Below are 25326 nucleotides of genomic sequence, written 5' to 3'. Positions count from 1 at the left end.
TGTGATCAAGCCACCTATTAACCTTCTCTTTGTTAAGCTAAATAGACTGAGCTCCATGAGTCTATCACTGTAAGGCCGGTTTTCTAACCTTTAATTATCCTCATGGCTCTTCTCTGACCCCTGTCCAATTTATCAACATCTTTCTTGAGTTGGTGGCACCAGAACCCGACACAGGATTGCAGCAGTGGTCACACCAGTGCCAAATCCAGAAGTAAAACAACCTCTGTACTCCTAATCGGGATTCCCCTGTTTAGGTATCCCAAGGATCACATCATCTGTTTTGGCCACAGCATCACACTGGGAGCTCATGTTCAGCTGATTACCCACCATGACCCCCAAGTCCTGTTCAGAGTCACTGCTTCCCAGGAGAAAGTCTCCCATCATTTAAGTATGGCCTATATTCTTTGTTCCTAGATGTATACATTTACCTGTATTTAAACATATATTGTTTGTTAACATCCAGTTGACAATGTGATCCAGATTGGTCTGCATCAGAGACTTGTCCCCTTCATTATTTACCACTTCCCCAATTTGAGGCCTATAATTACGTGGGTCATCCCATCTAACCTCTGCTTCCACACCTTTTTCAAGAGGCTAGGAATTTTCAGCTTGGAAAAGAGGAGACTAAGGGGGGATATGATAGAGGTATATAAATTCATGAGTGATGTGAAGAAAGTGAATAAGGAAAAGTTATTTACTTGTTCCCATAATATAAGAACTAGGGGCCACCAAATGAAATTAATGGGCAGCAGGTTTCAAACAAATAAAAGGAAGTTTTTCTTCACACAGTGCACAGTCAACTTGTGGAACTCCTTGCCTGAGGAGGTTGTGAAGGCTAGGACTATAACAGGGTTTAAAAGAGAACTGGATAAATTCATGGAGGTTAAGTCCATTAATGACTATTAGCCAGGATGGGTAAGGAATGGTGTCCCTAGCCTCTGTTTGTCAGAGGGTGGAGATGGATGGCAGGAGAGAGATCACTTGATCTTAGGCTGACTCCCTCTGGGGCACCTGGCATTGGTCATTGTCAGTAGACAGGATACTGGGCTGGATGGACCTTTGGTCTGACCCAGTATGGCCATTCTTATGTTCTTATGTAAATATTGGAACAATATTAGTGTGAGATTAGATGAGACTCAGTAAACATGCAGTCTGTTTGTTGCATTGAAATAATTTTCTTTGATGCTTTTTTCCAACTATTAAATAAAGTATTTTATTTTAAGGAGGCTGTTGGTCACTGTCACTGCTGAGGGACTCACGAAGGGAAGAAACACAGGTGCCAAAACCCAATTGGCCCTGCAGGGTTGTGATATTCCCCAGGGAACAATCTGGACTGGTGACCTGCTGTGTCCCCTCAGCTTGATAGCCTGGAGTGCCTTTTACACTCCTTTGCTGTGTAAGCCACCACTTCTGGTCCTGCTCACACACAGCCCCTAACATGTAAAGTCACTCCCAGCTGAATTATAGGAATGCTTCTTGCAAGCCACTCCTTAATTACCCTACAGAATAACACCAGCCAATTCCCAGTCCGAGCCTTGTCCTTCAGAAATATGCATCTTGTATTGCTCAGTACCCTCCTGGACAATACAAGCTCATAGGAAGTCCATCATCTCATCAAAGGAAAACAATATGCACAGACTCATTATCCCAAGTGAAGGTTTCCAAACATTTCAATCCAAACACACATTGGTTTAGATAGAACAATAAAATAAGTGTATTAACTACAGAAAGCTAGATTAAGTGATTAGAAGTAGTAAGGCATAAAAGTAAGAATTGGCTACAAAGAAAATAAAAAGATAAAAACGCAAGCTAATACCTAACTTAACAAGCTAAATGAACTTAAAAGCAAAAAGTTTTTTCTTACCAAAAGCTTACAGCAGTCTGTACTGGCTGGAAAGCCTCCCAGCCAGAACCTCTTCCCCAGTTCAATTGTTTCTTTTTGTCTTTCAAGTTGTGATGTTATATGAGTAAAATATGACCATGTATATCATTGTTCCTACCGCTGTTATACAATTACAACAAATCTTGTGCAAAGTATGTTATGTAAAGTGTCAATGGAAAAGTTATGATCTGTTGACTATGATGATCCTGTTTGTATGTGTATATCATTTTTGTATCTGAAGTTATGTTATTTCAAACACCCACAAGGTAGTTCGTTTATATCCAGTCTGGCCAGCACATTGTGAATGGAGTATTCAAGTTGATGGCCCATTGAAGGACACTTAGCTCACACAATAGACCATAGAAGAGGCTTATTCCTGAGGACATTTTAGCAGAATATGGGTAATGGCTCCTGCTATGACTCACTGAAGCATGCAAGGACATGTGACTTGCTCATGTGACCCTGGACTCCATATTGTGCCTGTACTTTTCCACAAACTAAGACTGAGAACTTACCCTCCACATGGGAAAAAGTATAAAAGCCCCCAGAAGCATCTCCATTTTGCCTCTTTCCTGCTCTGATCTCGGGACTATGGACTTACACTAAAAGGAGAATTCTAACTAATAGAGTGAGGACCTTGCAATCTTTTGGATGTTATCAGAGACATTATAAGCCGACAGTTTATTTCATCACTGCTTCACTCCAGCACTGATACAAGAATTCTGCAATTTTTGTATGCATTTGATTTCCTTAACCTTTTTAATTCTCTCCTCTTTCTTTTCTCTTGTAAATAAATGTTTATATATTAAATGCTAAAGGATTGGCAACAGTGTGATTACTGGGTAAGTTCTTGGTTATATATATATTAAACTAGCTCTGTGGCTGATCTCTTGGGATTAGAGGAACCCTTTGTTGGATGTAATGGGTTTTCAGTCCCCACTCATCATAAAGTCTAGTGTTTGGGAGGTGAAATCAGGGATGGAATCCCTAAGGAGGCTGCATTTCTGACTTCTTGTTTGCCAGTGTGGTGAGACAGAAGTTTACTTTTGTTATTGTCTTGATATATTTTATGGAAGAATAACCACCAGTTTGGGGTGGGTCTGCCCCATTTCTCAGCAGTTTGTCCTGAATCTGGTATCCTCAGCTGTGACCCACTGAGGCACGGTGACACAAGTGTTGTAGCTGCTGTGAGTAGAGATGGGGAAAAGAGGTGATTTGGAGGCCTCTGTTTCTCATTCTTATATCATTTCCCCCTCTTTGAGGATTACCTCCAGCTGGGATTCAGGCACCAGGCAACCTGTTTACATGGAAACCTCTCCACTGTGTCTTTGCCAATATGTAACACTCTTGCTCACATCCTTCTTCCTGCCAAATAATGGCTGCTTAGCTAGGTGATAGCCCACTTGACTTTGTTGATATATGGCTTGGGTGTTGGTCTGCCTTTGAAAAAACTGGTTTGTACCTGCTTTTCTAAGCTTGGAGTATGTTACAGCAATGTGATAGAGTAGACTCTTATAACTACATACAATTTTGATACACATTTTATCAGGACAATAATGGTCATCAAATGACATGTCACAAGGCATACTTTGTACAGCATTTATCATAGTCCTGTAAAAAGGATGAACATAAGGGTATAGCCTGTCACAAGTGTAATCAGCAATTGGTGTAGATGGGGTGTTGTACACAGGTCTCTGTCTGAGAATGAAAGGATCACGAGACTCCACCCTGAGACAGGTAAGGCAAGAAGCCAAACACCCCAGGGTGCACACTCAGAGACCAGACATGGGATCAAGGCGCAGTCAGGCCTGTAACTGCGACAGAGAGTGACCAAGAATGTGAGGAGGCATGGATGTCTCAGTGGGAAGGAAAGGAGCATATGTGAAAGAGCAGGGCACAGGCATGTGGGAGGAGCAGGGGGGAAGTGAGGATGTGTGGGGCATGGTGAAGCATCCGTATCTCCACAAGTGATTCCCTTGTCACCCTTTCCCCTCCTGTGCTTTGGGCTAAACTTGCCCAGCAGGAATTTGGCTCTGATGAACCTGATCTAGCCCATCAAAGGGGACTTCCCTCTGTAGAAGCACAGAAGCCAGAATGTGGCCTATAACCTTTAAAGCATCAGTGCCAGGTGAGGCCAGGTTTTCTACCAATGAGAACTCTTGACACAAGTATGCAGTCCCCCTCACTCCACTGGCTCATTTCAACCAACAGAATTGAAACTTGGAAATCATCCAAAGAGGAAGGGAAGGAATGTGATTGGTTAAATTACATTTGGAGTCACAAGATCCCTTCAGCTATTGATCTGACCGTGTCTGTTAATACACAAAAACTTCACTGTGAAGCCATTAGCACTGCTTCACACAAACAAAACTCCTGACTCAAATTCACACACACAGAGTAATGAAAAAAACACAAAATAGTGTGTCACCTCTGGTCCCAAGCACACACTTCCTCATTGCCACAATACCTGCACATCACAGACCAGGCACTGCAACCTTAACTCTGCCCCCTTCTGCACACAGCCCTTTGCCAGATAACCAAACACTGCACCAGACAGTCCCAGGTGCCAGCACTAGGGGACGGTAGAGTTGGGAGGGGGTAGTCTGGTAAAGGGGTGTGAGCAGAAGGGTTGTTCAAAGGGGAAATGGAAGACTGGCTTCCTTGGGGAGCAGAGTTCAGAAAGTGGAGCAAGGTCAATCAAACTTCTATGTGCCTGGCCCCCATCCATCTGCCAGTCAGCTTGTGTGAACTCCACCCCATTAATCAGGTTTGTATGCACAGCATGTATACTTTCAGTAACCCCCAATCAAACATTTTATTTAAAAAGTGCACTATGTCTTGCACCAGATCTAGTCAGGAACCACTTCTCTACCCAGTTTAGTGTAGCTAGATCAGTGCTTCTCAAACTATTTACCATTGTGGGCCACATCCAATGCTAACTGTATGGCCCTGAGGATGTCACATGGGACTCAGCTCTGTGCTGATTGGGTGCAGGTTGAGAACCACTGGCCCAAAGTCACTTAAAAACAAGCCCCTAAGTAGCCCAATCTATTTATTGAAATAAAGGGTCTGGAAATGGCCAGCAGGGGATGGGCAGGCGGTTGCTGTCTGCTTCAGGCAGCCCAGGGCATGTTGAAGCCTCGAGCATGCTCATTTCCCCCCACCCCCTCCAGAGGTGACACGTAGCTATGGCTAGTGGCGGGGGGCACATGCCCCCACCATTTCTCTGGACGCCTCTGGAACAGATGCCCAGAAGCGAGGAGGCAGTGCGCCCCCCTGGGGGTGGCATTCTCCCTCCCCCATCCTGTCCCCCTTGCTCTCCCCACCCATTCCCCTTTCTTCTCCACACTGTCCCCTGCCCCAGTCCCCCATCCCCTTCTCTTCCCCGTGCCCTATCCCATCCCTCTTCCTTCCCCACTGCCTCTTCCCCACACCCTCTTGCTCTGCCCCCCCATGAGCACTCACCAGTTGTACAGAAATAGGACCCAGCACACATAGAAGACAAGGACCACAGGCACTAGGATGCAGGAGGCAGTGTCCTGGAGCTGCCAGCATCAGCCAGGGAGCAGGACAGCGAATTGCCTCCCTCCCCACCAGGCTGAACACAGCAAGCCCTGCTCAGTGCTCGGAGAAATCAGGGGTGGGGGTGCTGTGGGGGGCCAATGCCCCCCCCAACTACACCCACAACCGGCACAGGTGGATGATCCAGTGTCTCCCCCTGCCCATAATAACCTGATTTTTAGTGTCTGGTCAGCAATGCTGACCAGACTCCTGGCAGTGTGTTCCTGCTGCATGGGGAGACAGGAGAGAGGAAGCAGCATGCTGCTGGCTGACTGGACAGCGCTCCTCCCCCGCCACAGGGCACTGCAGGCTGAGACCCACTGAGCTAGATAATGTGTTTTAAAGAAATATTGATAAACAAAGCTGGGCTGCCAAGGAAATAGTTCAGCCAGAGCTCAAACTCAAAGACTTTCCGTTTAAAATTCATAATGAGAAACCAAACAAAAAGTACACTAACAACTCAAAGTATAAAAACTAACCCTGTGTGAAATCTCACACTGATTGTTAGCATTGTTATTTGTGTTACTGTAGCACCTAGAAACCCCAGTCATGGACCAGGACCCCATGGTGTCAGATCCTGCACAAACACAGAACGAAAAGATGGTCCCTGCTCCAGAGATTTTACAGTCTGAGTACAAGACAAGAGACAGGCAGATAGAAAGATGAGGGAGCACAAGGAAACAAGGGAACAATGTCATTCAGTATTATCAGCAGTGGTTTCTGCACACCAGCTGCCTAACCATTGTCAAGTTTGTTTGTAGGCCTGAGGAGAGTTTTGAAGGAGGCTAATGAGGTACCGTAACTCCTCACTTAAAGTCGTCCCAGTTAACATTGTTTCGTTGCTGATCAATTAGGGAACATGCTCGTTTAAAGTTGTGCAATGCTCCCTTCTAACGTTGTTTGGCAGCCGCCTGCTTTGTTCACTGCTTGCAGGAAGAGCAGCCTGTTGCAGCTGGCTGGTGGGGGCTTGGAACCAGGGTGGACTGGCAGCCCCCCATCAGCTCCCCGCTCCCCTAAGTTCCCTGTGCTGCAGCCACCCAGCAGGCTAGCAATCGGCGGTTCAGCTGTCCCTCCCCCCACTGCCATGTGCTGCTCCTGCCCTCTGCCTTGGAGCTGCTCCCAGAGACTCCTGCTTGCTGTGCAGGGTGGAAGCGGGGGGACTAATGTCAGGGTGCCCCATCCTTCCTGCTCCTGCACCCCACTTACCCTTTCTCCATATAGAGCAGGGAGGGGACACAGACGGAGAGAGACAGAGAGAGCCTGGGGCAGCAGCTGCTGTCTCAACTTCCTGATCCACTTAAAAAGACAATGCATTTAAGAGTGGGTCAGCTTCCTGAACGGGGCAGTGTGCATCTCTCTCTCTCTCCCACAAACAAGCTGCGTGTCTGTCTCTGTCTGCTGTGCTGTCTCCCCTCCCTCGTGTTCGTGCTGCCTTGTGTGAGAGGCTACATTAACAACAATGTGTTAACCCTTGAGGGCTCAGCCAAGTGCTAGTTCATCATTTAGCAGCAAGATATTCCCTGGGAAATATCCCTCCCTCTTTCACCCTCTAACTTCACCACCTCAACCAAGCTTCACAATCATCATAGCTGTGAACAGTATTAAATTGTTTGTTTAAAACGTATACATTGTGTACATCTATAAAATATCTAGTTTTCTGTCTGGTGAAAAAAATTTCCCTGGAACCTAACCCCCCCTATTTACATTAATTCTTATGGGGAAATTGGATTCGCTTAACATCGTTTCGCTTAAAGTGCATTTTTCAAGAACATAACTACAGTGTTAAGCGAGGAGTTACTGTACCTGTGCATGTGTTTACAGGGAGTGCTTTCCAAGCAGGACGGGCAGCATAGGAGAAAGCACCAAGAGGCTGGTTTGAAAATGTAACAAGTGGCTGACAGAGGCTGGCATCACAGGCTGACTGGAGGCAGGAGTCAGCAGCTTGATGATAGATTGTGGACAGGCTGTGAAGGGCCTTGAAAGTGAAGACAAGCAGTTTATGTTTGATAGTGACAGAAGGGGGAGTCACTGGAGGGACTTAAAGAGAAAGGTCAGATGGTCAAAGTGACAAATTAGGAAAATGATCTTTGCAGCAGCATTCCGAATGGATCTGAGTGGGGCAATGTTACGCTTGTCAAGGCCAGAGAAAAGGATGTTGCAGTAATTGAGATGTGAGATGAAGAAAGCCTGGATGAGAGCCTGAGTTATGTGGATGGATAGGAAAGATTGAGAAGGGAACCTGGCTCTGGGGAAGGGAGATTCTCCTCACCCAGGGGTCCCTCATCAGCCAACAGCTCTGCAGAGCTAAGACCCATTCTGATAAGCCCAAGCAGTCTCCATGTTCCAGCAGAGACACCAACTCTAAGCCACGAGGAGCCTCCATAATAATCAGAACAGAAAAATCATTAGTGACTTAGCTCAAGAACAACCTAGTTCCTTCACTAACATCGTATGTGTAAGTGGGCTTGGATAATTAGATTTTTGTCAGTAAATGTCAATTTCACCATACACACAAACTGATTAATAATCAAAATTTACAAATAGGCAAACTAAGAAAAATGTGCTTGAGAACTCATTGATTAAAGGCTATTCACTTTGTATATTTAGACATATGATGTTGACAATTTGTGTTTTAATAGTTATAACACTTTTTTTTTTGAATCTCAACATCTATCATCATTAAATAAATATTGTCTGATCCCTCACTGTCTGACTCATGCATAATTTCCCACAGCTGTGAAAATTTAAACAGATTACATTAAAAATGTTTAAAACCCATAATTTTGCACAACTGTGAAAATTTAAATAGACCAAAATAAAAAAAAAATGCTTTGAAGAATCTTTGTTATTCCATTATTGAGAAAGATCATTTAGGAGAAAAAAAAAGTCTGAATGCGCTTCTTTAGTGTGAAGTCACAGCTGTGGTGATTATATGCATATTTGTTTTGTAGTTGTAGGGTATATGTGCAACTGTTAAAATATAAGCTACTTTGATATGCTCCCACCCCCGTGTTTCCCCAGATTAGTTTTTCACAATATGGTCACCTTAAGTTATACTGACAATTTCCGAGTGTAGACCCAGCCTTAGAGAGACAAGCTTTCAAGTTTACCCAGAGATCTCCATCAGGCTGGGAAAGGTACTCAGCATGTGTGTTTGGGTCTGGGGGCCAGAGATCTACTAACTGATAGATGTGGGGGGGTGGGAGTGTGAGCCTCTAGCCTCCTGACCATTGTTCCTTTACTCTAGGGCTCTAGAACTGCAGGTGAAGGAGTTGGGGGAATAGGTGATGTTCTCTTTGATCCTTCCAGTCAAGGGTAGGGGCCCAGGCAGAGACAGACCCACTGTGGAGGTGAATGCCTGGCTGCACAGATGGTGTCGCCAGGAGGTGTTTGGCTTCCTTCACCATGGGATCCTGTTCCAAGGAAGACTGCTGAGCAGAGATGGGGTCCCCCTTGTCATGGAAGGGGAAGAGTATCTTGGGATACAGACTGGCTAACCTTGTGAGGCGAAATTTAAACTAGATTTGATGGGGGCAGGAGTCAAAAGCCCACAAGTAAGTCAAAAACACAGAGACATGAGTGAAGGGTCAGAATCTGGGGCGGGAGGGTGGGAAATTGAGCATAGACAAAGGAGAGACAAGAGGGAATATAGAGGGGAAGTCTAACGAACGTCTTAGATGTCTGTATATTAATATATGAAGTATGGGGAATAAAAAGGAAGAACTAGAAATACTAGTAAATATTCACAAATATGACATAACTGCTGTGACGTTGTGCAGGCTATATGGTTTTATAAAAACATAATAAGAAGTGAATATAATGTAACTGGAATATGCTTCATGCAAAAGGTCTCTTGTAAGGTATCGTCACAAAGCTTATAATCTACTGAGTGTGATCATCCCATTTGTATAAATGTACCACTCTTGTATCTAAAACTAGAAATATGAAATATAACTCTGAGGGCCTATTGTAATTATGTAAAGTGTGGGCCATTAATGATGGTTTGGAATCTTGATGACTCCCATTAACAAGGACCATTGTCCGCAGATGGCTGTGTTTACCTGTTAGTCTTCCTGTATATGTGTGTGCTGGCAAGTGGGCAATGAAGTCTTGCAGTGACATGTGATCATGTCACCTGAACTGGAATCCATCTTTAACCTGGTGCTTTTCCAGTGGGGGGCGGTGGAAACCCAGAGGACAAAGGGTTCCCGCCTTATGCAAAAGATATATAAAGGGGTGGAAGAGAACAAAGGGAGAGAGGAGCCATCATGAAGAATCCCCTAGCTATCACCTGAGCTGCAACAAGAGCTGTACCAGGGGAAAGAATTGTGCCCAGGCCTGGAAGGTGTCCAGTCTGAGAAAAAGCTTACTGAAGCATCTGTGAGGGTGAGATTATCTGTATTTAGTTTGATTAGGCATAGATTTGCACATTTTATTTTATTTTGTTTGGTGACTTACTTTGTTCTCTCTGTTATTACTTGGAACTACTTAAATCCTACTGTCTGTTTTTAATAAAATCACTTTTTATTTAGTAATTCACTCAGAGTATGTATTAATACCTGGGGGAGCAAACAACTGTGCATATCTCTCTATCAGTGTTATAGAGGGCGAACAATTTATGAGTTTGCCCTGCATAAGCTTTATGCAGGGTAAAACGGATTTATTTGGGTTTAGACCCCATTGGGAGTTGGGCATCTGAGTGCTAAAGACAAGCACATGTCTGTGCGCTGTTTTCAGGTAAACCTGCAGCTTTGGGGCAAGTGATTCAGACCCTGGGTCTGTGTTGGAGCAGACGGGAGTGTCTGGCTCAGCAAGACAGGGTGCTGGAGTCCTGAGCTGGCAGGGAAAACAGGAGCAGGGGTAGTCTTGCACATCGGGTGGCAGCTCCCAAAGGGGTTTCTGTGATCCAACCCATCACAGTCTTTGTCCCTCTGGGTTTCCAGCCCCCCCCCACTGGAAAAGCACCAGGTTAAAGATGGATTCCAGTTCAGGTGACATGATCACATGTCACTGCAGGACTTCATTGCCCACTTGCCAGCGCACACATATATAGGAAGACTAACAGGTAAACACAGCCATCTGCGGACAATGGTCCTTGTTAATGGGAGTCATCAAGATTCCAAACCATCATTAATGGCCCACACTTTACATAATTACAATAGGCCCTCAGAGTTATATTTATATTTCTAGTTTTAGATACAAGACTGATACATACATACAACTAGGATGATCACACTCAGTAGATTATAAGTTTTGTAATGATACCTTACAAGAGAACTTTTGCATGAAGCATATTCCAGTTACATTATATTCACTTATCATATTTTTATAAAACTATTCCAGTTACATTATATTCACTTCTTATTATGTTTTTATAAAACCATATAGACTGCACAACATCACAACTGCCATCACAGAAACTTTGTGAGATAATTCACATGACTGGAATATTGGTATAGAAGGGTACAGCTTGTTCAGGAAGGATAGAGAGAGAAAAATGGGAGGAGTTGTCACTTCGCATATCAAAGATGTATACTCTTGCCCTGAGATTGAGACAGAAGTGAGAGGCAGACCGGTTGAAAGTCTCTGGGTAAGGATAAAAGGGGTAAAAAACAAGGGTGATGTCATAGACCACCTAACCAGGAAGAAGGGGTGGATGAGCCTTTTTTAAAAAACAACTAACAAAATCATCCAAAACACAGGAGTTGGTGGTGATGGGGGACTTTAATTACCCAGACATCTGTTGGGAAAATAACACAGCAGGGCACAGATTAGCCAACAAGTTACTGGAGTGCACGGGGAGGGAACTTTTTATTACAGAAGGTGGAGAAAGCTACTAGGGGAGAGGCTGTTCTGGATTTGATTCTGATTCTGAGAAACAGGGAGGAAGTAGATAAGAATCTGAAGGTGGAAGGCAGTTTGGGTAAAAGTGATGGTGAAATGATAGAGTTCATGATTCTAAGGAATAGTTAGGAGGGAAGACAGGGGCACCATTTGGAGGTGGAGGGGTGGATGGGAGCCTCCCCTCCCCCCCCTCGTGTTTCGTACAAGAGATAGAACAAAAAGCAATGGTCTCAAGTTGCAGTGGGGGAGGTCTAGGTTGGATATTAGGAAACACTATTTCACTAGGAGGGTGGTGAAGCACTGGAATGGGTTCCTTAGGGAGGTGGTGGGATCTCCTTCCTTAGAGGTTTTTAAGGCCTGGCTTGACAAAGCCCTGGCTGGGACGATTTAGTTGGTGTTGGTCCTGCTTTGAGCAGGGGGTTGGACTAGATGACCTCCTGAGGTCCCTTCCAACCCTAATATTATATGATTCTATGTGCTCCCATGTGGAGCTCTTAACTACAGCATATCATTAGTGTGAAATGTAAGTTCTGCAGAGGAGAGGTGACCCTGGGGCAGGGAGTCAGTATTTTGTTTACAAATAGAGGCAGGGTGATTAAGATCAGACAGGGCTGGTGATTAAATTAATGATATGGAAGTTGAGTTTGTAAAACAGGAATCCCTGGGGGAGGGGGAGGCGGTGAAGGAGAGAGGAAGGGAAGTTTTAGAGAGGACTCAGGAGACTCAGAATAAATACAGTCAAGCCCTCTGAGTCAAGGTTACATTCAGAAAAGGGAGAGATTTGGGGGCATAGGTGAAAAGAAAGGGCCAAAACCAAGGGAAGGGATAGCAGTGGTATAGAGAAGTTCCCACTCTACCTGACATACTTATGCGGCCCCTCATAATATTAAACCTATTTCTCCTCACAGCTCCTCGGTGAGGTAGAGAAATGTTGTTATCCCCATTGTACAGATGAGGCACTGAGGCACAGAGAGCCTAAAGGCCAGGTTTTCAAAGGTATTTATGCACCTAGTAGGATTTTCAAAAGTGCCTAGAAGGTTAGGTGCTTTCTAAGCCCCACTAGACACCTAACATCTTTGGGTACAAAAAAAGTTTTGAAACCCTGTCATTAAGGCACTGGCCTGAGGTCATACAGGAAGTCCATGGGGGGAGAAGAACCCAGGTCTTTCAGGGTAGCTCCCTATCTAGCAGACCAGCCTCTCTCTGCTGCATGGTAAAAAAAAAAGTCTGATAGATGGGAGCATGAAAAGCAGCACAGAGGTCAGGAAGGATGAAGAAAGAAAGAGAGAATGAGAGTCAGATGAGAGGAGATCACTTAACCCCCAATGGGTGGCAGGTTCTGCCCCAGGCTGGGTTGTAGAGCAGTTGCTGCTGTGCAACATTACATTTTAACTGAAAACCACTTTTTGTCATTTTTCGTTCTGAGTTTGAGAAAAGAAAGGAATGAGAAAATGTCACGTAAGTATCAGATGTGTTCATGCCTCAAATTCTTGGGGTTTCAATTCAAGAACAAATTGCATCCACAGAGTCCATAAAGTTGACAATTATTGTCATGATTTGTATTATTCACTGGGCACCATCTGTGTGCTCAGCACTGTTCAAAATATGCCAGAAAATGTAGTCCCTGTACCAATGCATATAAGATGTGTAACTCTGGAGAAGATGGCTCAGATATTTAAGTATGAAGTGTATAGTTATTGACCACACATATTATCACATGTTCACTGTGATGTTAATATCCATGAATGGAGATGCTGATGGCAACAGACGTTTTACTGGATTAGGGACTAGAATATTTGACCCTCCAACTTTCTTTCAAGAGGAAGAGCTGTCTAGAGCACTTGTGCCTGTTTATTTTCCTTTCCTGCCAGCAGAGGCCCTGATATACCTAAGAAGTCTCAATTTTTTCTCAACTTTAAAATCTGGAATTTTCTTGGTGTTTGGTTTTATATATTCTTCTATGAGAACTGCAACTCAATCATTTAGTGATGTGTTTAAGAGCCTTCTGGGAAGTAACTAGTCTTTAAATAGAAGTAAAAGCAGTATTGCTGACTAATTATTTTGTCATGAGTCTCATGATAACTACTCAAGTATCAGAGGGGTAGCCGTGTTAGTCTGGATCTGTAAAAAGCAACAGAGAGTCCTCTGGCACTTTTAAGACTAACAGATGTGTTGGAGCATAAGCATCAGCTCCGTCTGACGAAGTGGGTATTCACCCACAAAAGCTTATGCTCCAACACATCTGTTAGTCTTAAAGGTGCCACAGGACCCTCTGTTGCTTTTTACATGATAATTACTGTTTTCCTTAAAGACCCAGCTCCTGGAGTCAAGTGGATATGAGATGATTTCAGCCTTCATTCTTAAAGAAAGATGAAGTTTATAGCCCTAGTAGCTATGGAGAAAGCTTCAAAATGTGACCCCCAATGCTCCCCAAAGGTTCGAAAAGCAGGAGGCAAATAAAAAGAACATCACATCTATTATTTTTACATAATCTCATGATTTTTGGTGAGCCTGATTCATGATTTTTGAATATTTGGGATTGGCAATACTGTGCAAGTGACCTGAAAGTGTCAGTTTCACTCCTCTTTAAGGTCAATTTCTAGTCTATTATTTGTAGTGAGATAACACCTCAACAGCCCCAGAAAGGTGTAGTATAAACTCATCCTACTAGATTTTTCTACAATTGTTTCAATTGTTGTATTCAAGAGTTAGTAACAAAGTAAGAATATACATTAAAATGTTAAACCTAATCAGTGTCCCTTAATTGACTTGACACAAGATGTGAGAACATGTTAGTATTAGAGCTGAGTGGGTCTAATATTTATTTAATTCTCTTTTTATATATAGGAATTAGATACAGTGCTCCTATCAGCTAATTTCTAAGATACTTGGGAAAAAAACCCTAGAGTTTTCAGATGCCTAAGTAGCCTTTGGAATCACAGTTAAAGTTGCCACCGACCACAATCTGAAATGGCGCCCATGATAGACAGCAGAATAAAGACAATGGACTTTGAGAAGGCAGACTTTAGCACACTCACTGAATTGGTAGGTAAATCCTGTGGGAAGCAAGTCTAAGGACAAAACGAGATCAGGAAAGTGGGCAGTTTTTCAGAGAGACATTATTAAGGGTGTGACGGGTTCCCCCCCAGGGTGCCACCTGGAACTGGGGTACCACTGGGCTCCCCGACACACCAGCCTGGGCTCCTTTTACACTGTACTGCTGTGACCAGCCTTCTAAGCCCTCTCCCAGGCTTCAGCCTACACTTTCACCAGCACACATTCAGGTAGGGGCACACCCAGCTGCAATTGTATGCAGACACTGTGATCAGCATTGCGTGGAGAGGCTCCAGCTAAGGAACTTCCCAGCTACTCAGGAACACACACCCCTCTGGAGTGTAAACCCAACATTATACCATCTTTCGCTGCACAGGGAACTTAGGCCCCATTTACACTGGCAAGTGTCTGTGCAGTAAAGCAGCTTCCTGCGCTGTACTCCCGAGGTGCACACACTGCCAAGCCACTTAGTGCGCAGAAACTGTGTAGATGCAGTGCTCTAAAAAAACCCACCCCAATGAACTTTCTGTGCCGGGGCTACATCAGTTTAGACACTGTGGTGATTACAACACTGAGACTGGCCTCCGGGAGGTGTCCCACAATCCTTGTTCTCACCTCTCTGGCCATCGGTTTGAACTCTACTGCCCTGACCTCAGGTGACCAACCGTCAGCCCCACCCAGGGCCGTCCTTACCCATATGCAAAGTACGCAACTGTGTAGGGCACCAGCCCCTGCCCCACCTCTTCCCCATGCCCATGAACTCTGCCCCAGCCCCACCCCAGCCATGCCCCCACTCCACCCCTTCCCCAAGTCCCTGCTCTGCCCCAGCCCCACCCTTGAGGAGTGCAGCAGCGCTGGGCCTGCACTCACCAGTAGCGGGAGGTGCAGTGGCCCAGCCGCAGCCGTTCTACCGGTGAGTGCTGGGGGCTGGTTCCCCCCAGTTCCCCAAGCCAACCCCCCCCACCCACAGAGGCATGCCCAAACCCCTGCGGGGGGCTGGGTAGAGCCCCAGAATAGCTTAGGATGGCCCTGGCCCCACCCCATACATTCATTTCCAAATTTTAAAGTCTCCTTCCTGTTTGCTCGGAGACGCGTGCAGTGCTCTCAGCACATCTTTCCAGGTGGCCCTGCCTGCTCCACGCCCCAGGCGATCCCCCGCTTGGAGAAATGCCAAGCTGCTGGACGTCATCAGCATTTGGGGAGAGGAGGCTGTGCAGTCACAGTTGCAATCCAGCCATTATGATACCTGTGGACAGATTTCTAGATGCATAATAGAAAAGGGCCATGACCGGCAGGGCTGGCCTTACCCTGAGGCAAACTGAGGCAGCCGTCTCAGGTGCCAGACTGTGGGGGGAGTGCTACTAGGACCCAGAGTGTAGAAAATTGTTTCTGCTGCTGGTGCATATGTATTCTCCCTGCTCTAGATGCACAGAGATGGTGGAGTGTTGTGCTGGAGGGAGGAGGACACAAGAGACATAGCAGGCAGGCAGGAGAAAAGGTGAGAGGGAATAACAGAAAGCAGCAGGAGCTGCAGGGAAAGAGAGGAGGAGGAGCCTCTTATGTACCTCTCCAGCACCCCCAGGAGCCTGGACTGATTAACACCAGCTTCTCAGGGAGCTTCCTGTTTCCTGCTGCTTCCCTGAACCCACTTGAAGAGAACAGTCAATTGAAGTAGTAGGAGCCAGTTAGGCCTTTATGACGCTGATATCTTCCCTCACTCAGACTCTGCTACCAGCCTGCTTATTTGTCCCCTTCAATTGAGTGTTGAGAGACACTATAGCTGGCACAGAACAGCAGTTATGAGAGAAAGAAGAAAACGCCCCTCTGGGGCAGCATTCAGAAAATGAAAGCAAGCAAAGGAAACTTTTCTATCTAAGCAGGAAGGAGCTTTCCTGAGAAACATAGTCACAAATGTTCAAGGTGAGCCTTCCAGCCGCAGTGAGGATGTGAGTGGTGAGGAGATGCCTGATCTTCCAGTTAGTCAGAGTGCAGGTGACCTGGCAGCTACTGCAGCATCCAGCTCAAATGGATGTAACCATGCACATTCCTGAAGAAAAGTGTAGATCAGAGAAGAGTGTGGTGGAGGCGCAAGAAACAGCTGCTGCTGAGTTGAGTTCCTTAAGTCTAGATGATCCAGGACTGTGGACCCACTTGAGCAGTAGCCTGAGGGACTTCCTTGTACTGCATGGGCCACAGCAAGTGAAAAACTTCATGTTCCCCAAAGACAATAAAAATAGAAGTTTCCATCCAACACATTACTGGTGTGAAATCCCCAATGGTGACAAAGTGGAGAGGCCATGGCTTATGTACTCAAAAACCCAGAATGCTGCATACTGTTTTTGTTGCAAAACCTTTCCAGTCTAATGTTCCAGCCACATTGGGTTCTACAGGAACAAAGGACTGGAAAAATCTGGCTAAAAACCTGGCATGCCATGAGAAGGCAGCAAATCACCAGAGAGCATTCCATAGGTGGAAAGAGCTTGAGATGAGAATAAGGTTAAAGACCACCATAGATTATCAGCATCAAGAGAAGAGTGCATCAGAGTCTCTTCACTGGCAAAATGTTCTGAAAAGGCTCGTTGCCATTGTGAGAATGCTTGCTACCCAAAACCCAGCACTGTGTGGCACTTCAGATCAGCTGTATGTGCCAAACAATGGAAACTTCCTTAAAATCATAGAGCTGATGGCTGAGTTTGATGCTGTACTCCAGGAGCATCTAAGAAGAGTCACCACCCAAGAAATGTACACACACCACTACCTTGGAAAAACAATTCAAAATGAGATCATACAGTTGCTGACAACAAAAGTTAAAGAGAAGATTGTGGCAGATCTGAAGTCAGCAAGATGTTACTCTGGACTGCACACCTGACATCAGCCATACGGAAGAAATGACTTTAATGGTGCATTTTGTAACAACAAGAGAACCTAGTGAAAATGTCTGTGCAATGGTGACTGTCAGAGAGCATTTTCTAGAATGTATTGACATTGATGATACTACAGGAGCTGGTATGACAAATGTGCTTCTTAAAAAGCTGGAAGATACGGGAATTGCGATAGCTGACATGAGAGGTCAGGTGCATAACTATGATACTGGTGCCAACATGAAAGGAAAGAACAGAGGAGTGCAGACACGGATCCAAGAGTTAAACCCTCAAGCTTTTTTTGTCCTATGCAGTTCTCATTCATTGAACTTGGTGGTCAGTGATGCAGCATCAGCTTCTAGTGAGGCTGCTGAGTTTTTTAATGTAATTCAAAGCATCTATGTATTTTTCTCTGCATCAACTCATCAATGGCAAATTTCGAAGCAAAATCTGGGAACATCCTCTCTGACACTGAAACCACTCAGTGGCACATGATGGGAAAGTCAAGTGGAGGCTATAAAGCCTATCAAACACCAAATTGGGAAGATAGATGATGCAATAGTTGCCATTATGGAGGATAATGCTATGACAGGAACTGTTCATGGGAGAACAGTGGCAGAGGGAAATGGAATCACCAGAAACATACATAACTTCAAATGTCTGTGTGGCTTAGTGTTGTGTGGCATGACATACTGTTTGAAATAAATGCTGTAAGCAAGAGACTCCAAGGTGTTGACCTTGATATATCGGGAGCAATGGAACAATTGGAGAAAGCAAAGTCATACCTACAGTCTTACTGGTCAGATGAGGAACTTCACACTGAAGCTATTTTCCCACCCATTCAAGAATACAAGAGTCACTGAAGAAGATGACATTTTGATTACGAGGCACAGGATAATCCCATAAGAGACCCCAAACAACAATTCAAAATTCAATTCTTTAACCAGCTGCTTGATTGTGCAATACAGTCAGTTGAAGAATGTTTCATGCAGCTCAAGGAACACAGCAGAATATTTGGGATGTTGTATGATATTCCAAAACTCCTCATATAGCTGAAGAAGACCTACACCAGCAATGCAGGGCACTAGAGACAGTGTTGACACATGATGACATGCGCAATATTGATGCGAGTGATTTAGGCGATGAACTGAAAGCCCTTTCAAGATACATTTCAGCAGGATCAACTCCAAAGGCTGTTCTGGAATAATTGTGCACAAATAAGATGACCACCCTCTTTCCAAATGCTTTTGTTGCTCTGTGCATACTTCTAACACTTCCTGTAACAGTTGCCAGTGGAGAACACAGCTTCTCCAGGCTGAAGTTAATAAAAACACATCTATGCTCCTCAATGACACAGGAGAGGCTGGTCGGCCTTCCAACCATCTCAATAGAGCATGAGCTGGCCCAGACTGTGGACCTTCAGGAATCAGTTCAAATCTTTGCAACCAAGAAAGCACGGAAAGCACCACTTTGATTATTCAAACAGATAAAAATGCCAGTGTTTACTATGCAGACAAGAAAAGTTACATTTGCTGTTCAGGCATTTGAAAGTTAAGTGTTACTTAAAATGTTTGAACAAGGCATTTTAAGTTGTTAGTTCCCCTTTATTGGGGGTAGGTAGCAGTGCAGTACCATGAGGATATGTCTACACTACGAAATTAGTTCGAATTTATAGAAGCCGGTTTTATTGAAATCGGTTGTATACAGCCGATTGTGTGTGTCCACACAATAAAATGCTCTAGGTGCTCTAGTCGGCGGACCGCGTCCACAGTACGAGGCTAGCGTCGACTTCCGGAGCATTGCACTATGGGTAGCTATCCCACAGCTATCCCACAGTTCCCGCAGTCTCTGCCGCCCCTTGGAATTCTGGGTTGAGATCCCAATGCCCGGATGATGCAAAACAGTGTCGCGGGCGGTTCTGGGTACATGTCGTCAGGCCCCTCCCTCCCTCGTCACAGCAACGGCAGACAATAGATTCGCGCCTTTTTACCTGGGTTACCTGGGTTACCTGTGCAGACAACATGGAGCCCGCTCAGCTCAGCTGAGCTCACCGTCACCATATGTCCTCTGGGTGCCGGCAGACGTGGGACTGCATTGCTACACAGCAGCAGCTGCTAACTGCCTTTTGGCGGTAGACGGTGCAGTAGACTGGTAGCCTTCATCGGCGATCTGGGTGCTGGCAGCCGTGGGGCTTGCCTTTTGGCAGTAAATGGTGTATTACGACTGTTAGCCATCCTATTGCAAGTCGGGTCATCGTACATTAGCAGAGTCTTTCCTGAGCAGCCGATTGTGCAATAGGCCTGAAGACCATCGTCATACACCGCCCCGTATTTGCTGCCAAGCACCCAGAAAGATGCCGAGGGCTATCAGTCACGCTGCACCGTCGTCTTAAGATGTAAAAAATAGATTTGCTCTGTATTCATTTGCTTCTCCCTCCCTCCGTCAAATCAACGGCCTGCTAAGCCCAGGGTTTTCAGTTTAATCTTTGGGGGGACCATTCTGTGTGACAGTTGTTTGTGTTTCTCCCTGATGCACAGCCACCTTTCTTGATTATAATTCCCTGTACCTGTACCTGTACGCCATGTCGTCACTCGGCCCGCCCTCCCTCCTTCCCCTAGTCCGTCAGATACTATGTTTGCGCCACAGCTCATAGAGCCGAGAAGTGCCTTTCGCGCCTTTTCTTTGAATTCTGGGTTGAGATCCCAATGCCCGGATGATGCAAAACAGTGTCGCGGGCGGTTCTGGGTACATGTCGTCAGGCCCCTCCCCCCTCGTCACAGCAACGGCAGACAATAGGTTCGCGCCTTTTTACCTGGGTTACCTGTGCAGACAACATACCACGGCAAGCATGGAGCCCGCTCAGCTCAGCTGAGCTCACCGTCACCATATGTCCTCTGGGTGCCGGCAGACGTGGGACTACATTGCTACACAGCAGCAGCTGCTAACTGCCTTTTGGTGGTAGACGGTGTAGCATGAGTGATAGTCATGGGGCTGGCAGCCGTAGGGCTGCATTGCACCAGCCCCTTGCCAGGAGATGGTATATTGTGACTGGTACCCATCATCGTCGTACTGGTGTGGCTGTCAATCATGGCCACCTGGGCAGACATGCTACTGTTTCGATGATGATGGTTACCAGTCGTAATATACTATTTTCTGCCAATTGCCCAATATTGTCTGCTAAGCACCCAGAAGAGGCCGAGGGCGATGCTGGGTGCTGGCGGACGTGGGGCTGGCAGACGTGGGGCTGCATTGCTACACAGCAGCAGCCCCTTGCCTTTTGGCAGATGATGGTATATTATGATTGGTACCCATCGTCATCGTACTGGAGAGGCTATCACTCATGCTGCACCGTCGGCTGCCACCTTAAGATGTAAAAAATAGATTTGTTCTGTATTCATTTGCTTCCCCTTCCTCCATGAAATCAATGGCCTGCTAAGCCCACGGGTTTCAGTTTAATCTTTGGGGGGGACCATTCTGTGTGACAGTTGTTTGTGTTTCTCCCTGTTCCTGTACCTGTACGCCATGTCGTCACTCGGCCCTCCCTCCCTCCCTCCCTCCCTCCTTCTCCTGGTCCATCAGATACTACTTTCGCGCCTTTTTTCAGACCAGGCGCCATAGCTAGCACTGGGATCATGGAGCCCGCTCAGATCACCGCGGCAATTATGAGCACTATGAACACCACGCGCATTGTCCTGGAGTATATGCAGAGCCAGGACATGCCAAGGCGAAACCCGGACCAGACGAGGAGGCGATTGCAGCGCGGCGACGAGAGTGATGAGGAAATTGACATGGACATAGACCTCTCACAAGGCACAGGCCCCAGCAATGTGGAAATCATGGTGTCACTGGGGCAGGTTGATACCGTTGAACGCCGATTCTGGGCCCGGGAAACAAGCACAGACTGGTGGGATGGCATCGTGCTGCAGGTATGGGACGATTCCCAGTGGCTGCGAAACTTTCGCATGCGTAAGGGCACTTTCATGGAACTTTGTGACTTGCTTTCCCCTGCCCTGAAACGCCAGGATACCAAGATGAGAGCAGCCCTCACAGTTGAGAAGCGAGTGGCGATAGCCCTGTGGAAGCTTGCAACGCCAGACAGCTACCGGTCAGTCGGGAATCAATTTGGAGTGGGCAAATCTACGGTGGGGGCTGCTGTGATCCAATTTGCCAGGGCAATGAAAGACCTGGTGATAGCAAGGGTAGTGACTCTGGGAAACGTGCAGTCAATAGTGGATGGTTTTGCTGAAATGGGATTCCCAAACTGTGGCGGGGCCATAGACGGAACCCATATCCCTATCTTGTCACCGGAGCACCAAGCCACCGACTACGTAAACCGCAAGGGGTACTTTTCAATGCTGCTGCAAGCCCTGGTGGATCACAAGGGACGTTTCACCAACATCAACGTGGGATGGCAACTCGCCTGGCCGCTGATTACGCGCAGCCAGACACCAGGGCGGTTAGAGGAGCACAGCAGGGCGCGGTGCGCATCAGAGAAGCTTTGAAAACGAGTTTTGTGACTGGCCAGGCTACTGTGTGAAACTTCTGTTTGTTTCTCCTTGATGAACCCTCCAAACCCCCGCCCCCCGACCCGGTTCACTCTACTTCCCTGTAAACCAACCACCCCACCCCACCCTCCCCTCCCGCTTGCAGAGGCAATAAAGTCATTGTTTTTTCACATTCATGCATTCTTGGGTGGGGGAGGAGGGATGGAAAAGGACACACTGCATTTTAAAACTTTAACTCTTATTGAAGGCCAGCCTTCTGATGCTTGGGCGATCATCTGGGGTGGAGTGACTGGGTGGACGGAGGCCCCCCCACCGTGTTCTTGGGCGTCTTGGTGAGGAGGCTATGGAACTTGGGGAGGAGGGCTGTTGGTTACACAGGGGCTGTAGCGGCGGTCTCTGCTCCTGCTGCCTTTCCTGCAACTCAACCATACGCTCGAGCATATCAGTTTGATGCTCCAGCAGACGGAGCATTGCCTCTTGCCGTCTGTCTGCAAGCTGACGCCACCTATCGTCTTCAGCCCGCCACTTGCTCTGTTCTTCCCGCGATTCAGCCCGCCACCTCTCCTCTCGTTCATATTGGGCTTTTCTCATCTCCGACATTGACTGCCTCCACGCATTCTGCTGTGCTCTATCAGCCTGGGCGGACATCTGCAGCTCCGTGAACATCTCGTCCCTCGTCCTACGTTTTCTCTTTCTAATGTTCACAAGCCTCTGCGAAGGAGAAACATTTGCAGCTGGCGGAGGAGAAGGGAGAGGTGGTTAAAAAAGACACATTTTAGAGAACAATGGGTACACTCTTTCATTACAAGGTCGCATATTTCGGCTTGCAGGCAGCCATCATAGGCCACAGTGTTTTGGCTTTTTTAACCTTCTTAACATGCGGGAAAGGTTGCAAACAGCAGCGCATTTCCCATATCAAGGATGAATTGGGTTGTCCATTTAAAATGGGGTTTCAATGTAAAAGGAGGGTGCTGCGGTTTCCCGGTTAACATGCGGCACAAACACAAGTAAACCCCCCCCCCACACACACACACACGATTCTCTGGGATGATCACTTCACCCCTCCCTCCACCGCGTGGTTAACAGCGGGGAACATTTCTGGTCAGAAGAGCAGGAACGGGCGCCTCTGAATGTCCCCTTAATAAAATCACCCCATTTCAACCAGGAGAGCTTTCTGGAGATGTCCCTGGAGGATTTCCGCTCCATCCCCATACACGTTAACAGACTTTTCCAGTAGATGTACTGGCCGCGATTGCCAGGGCAAAGTAATCATTAAACACGCTTGCTTTTTTTTTGTAATGTTTACAAATATTTACAAAGTTACACTCACCAGAGGTCTCCTGTGTGCCCTGAGGGTCTTGGGTGAGTTCGGGGGTTACTGGTTCCAGGTCCAGGGTCACAAACATATCCTGGCTGTTGGGGAAACCGGTTTCTCCGCTTCCTTGCTGCTGTGAGCTACCTACAGTACCTCCATCGTCATCTTCCTCGTTCCCTGAACCGTCTTCCCTGTGTGTTTCTCCAGTGAGAGAGTCATAGCACATGGTTGGGGTAGTGGTGGCTGCACCCCCTAGGATCGCATGCAGCTCCGCGTAGTAGCGGCAAGTTTGCGGCTCTGCCCCGGACCTTCCGTTTGCTTCTCTGGCTTTGTGGTAAGCTTGCCGTAGCTCCTTAATTTTCACGCGGCACTGCTGTGTGTCCCTGTTATGGCCTCGGTCCTTCATGGCCTTGGAGATCTTTTCTAATACTTTTCCATTTCTTTTACTGCTACGGAGTTCAGCTATCACTGCTTCATCTCCCCATATGGCGAGCAGATCTCGTACCTCCCGTTCGGTCCATGCTGGAGCTCTTTTGCGATCCTGGGAGGACTCCATGACGGTTACCTGTGCTGATGAGCTCTGCGTGGTCACCTGTGCTCTCCACGCTGGGCAAACAGGAAATGAAATTCAAACCTTCGCGGGTCTTTTCCTGTCTACCTGGTCAGTGCATCTGAGTTGAGAGCGCTGTCCAGAGCGGTCACAATGAAGCACTGTGGGATAGCTCCCGGAGGCCAATAACATCGAATTCCGTCCACACTACCCCAATTCTGACCCGCAAAGGCCGGTTTTATCGCTAATCCCCTCGTCGGAGGTGGTGTAAAGAAACCGGTTTAAAGGGCCCTTTAAGTCGAAAGAAAGGGCTTCGTTGTGTGGACGTGTCCAGGCTTAATTCGGTTTAACGCTGCTAAAGTCGACCTAAACCCGTAGTGTAGACCAGGCCTGAGAGGAGTAGAACAGGAAGAAGGCAGAATTGAGACCTTTCAAAGTTTTGGCCCAAGCGAGGGGGCACGGGGGCGTCATTTGAGCTCCCTGCCCCAGGTGGCAAAATATTGTGGGCCGGCCCTGATGACCAGGACACATTGCAGTGTAGGGTAAAAGTGAAGGAGCTGCGGAACGCCTACCACAAGGCCTGGGAGGCAAACCGCTGCTACGGTGCTGTGCCCACGAGCTGCCGGTTCTACAAAGAGCTGGACTCGATACTCGGCGGCAACCCCACCTCCACTGGGAAGTCCCCAATGGATATTTCATTGGCTTATGTGCCAGTCAAGAGTGGACTGAGCCAGAAGAAGGCAATCTTTGAAGAGGGGGAGGGGGGAACCAGAGTCAGAAGACAACTTGGAGGCCAGAGATGCATGCAGTCAGGAGCTCTTTTCTACCCCGGAGGAGCCTAGCCAGTCAGAGCAGTTGGATCTTGGCAAAGCACAAACAGGAGAGGAGGTCCCTGGTAAGTGGATCTGATTTTGGGAATTGTTGAAGCAAGTTTTGGGGGGCAGGAAGGTTGCAGAAAGCAGGCCTGTCTCCCACCACATGCCTAGTCTGAGCAGTGGAACAGGCTGTTGATTGATTCCCTCACTTCATGGGAATCTCCCTCAGAGATCTCCAGGAAATTCTCGTGGAGATACTGGGCAATCTGCTGCTGCAGGATCCTCTGCAGAGCTGCTTTGTTTCTTGCCCCATTAATGGTAACTTTCCCGCACCACTGTGCCTTCACCAGGGGGTTGAGGGGACCATTGCTTCACAAAGGCTAGCTGCATAGGGGCCAAGGCGAAAGCCGCAGGCTTGGAGAAGACCCTCCCTTGATTCCCTGCTCACCCTCAGCAGCAAGATCTCTTCCATAATGATAACATCTTGTGGAAAGTGTGGGGACAGGAATGATGATCAGGCCCCCGTACAGTGCTGGCTCTCCCCAAGTGCCCAAGTGCCACGTGCCCAGTGTACAGCAGGGTCCGGGAACAGTGATTTACCCTGATCTTGCGGCTACTCACCATTTTGGGGTCTTGTGGCGTATGTGCGCTTGCCTGGGGTCAGCCAGTTAGTGACAGGTGTGTGAGTACTGGCTGTGTTTTAAAGCACTGAAACAGTGTTGTCTGTGTTGCAAACAATACTGCTTCTATAAAATGTTGCCTTTAAACTTCACAGAGATGACCTTGGGAGCCTCCCTCTTTGTTATTGGCAGCAGAACAGTTGCGAAGAATTAGGAAGCATCAAGAACTCAGGAGGACTTTATGCGTGAGGTTATGATGCACTCCGCTGCTGAGAAAAAGGAATTGAAGGAGTGTTGGGACAGTGAGAAGAGGGACCAA

The 25326-nt window shown here is 46.9% G+C and overlaps 2 protein-coding genes across 3 annotated transcripts in view; both read right to left on the bottom strand.

The window, feature by feature from the left end:
• The window catches only part of LOC135972190 (trichohyalin-like), a 142454-nt gene that overhangs the window by 79981 nt on the left and 37147 nt on the right, over positions 1–25326 (bottom strand). The window lies entirely within an intron of this gene.
• On the bottom strand, positions 21924–23593 carry LOC135977969 (uncharacterized). The gene is made up of 2 exons (XM_065579086.1): positions 23038–23593; positions 21924–22441 (listed from the first exon to the last, which is right to left on the bottom strand). Exons 1-2 carry the CDS (start codon positions 23576–23578, stop codon positions 21939–21941), a joined length of 1044 nt encoding a protein of 347 aa, XP_065435158.1. The 5' UTR covers positions 23579–23593; the 3' UTR covers positions 21924–21938.

Source organism: Chrysemys picta, unplaced genomic scaffold (genome assembly GCF_011386835.1).
Source record: "Chrysemys picta bellii isolate R12L10 unplaced genomic scaffold, ASM1138683v2 scaf81, whole genome shotgun sequence".
NCBI lineage: Eukaryota > Metazoa > Chordata > Testudines > Emydidae > Chrysemys > Chrysemys picta.
This window is presented reverse-complemented; position numbering and strand designations above follow the sequence as displayed.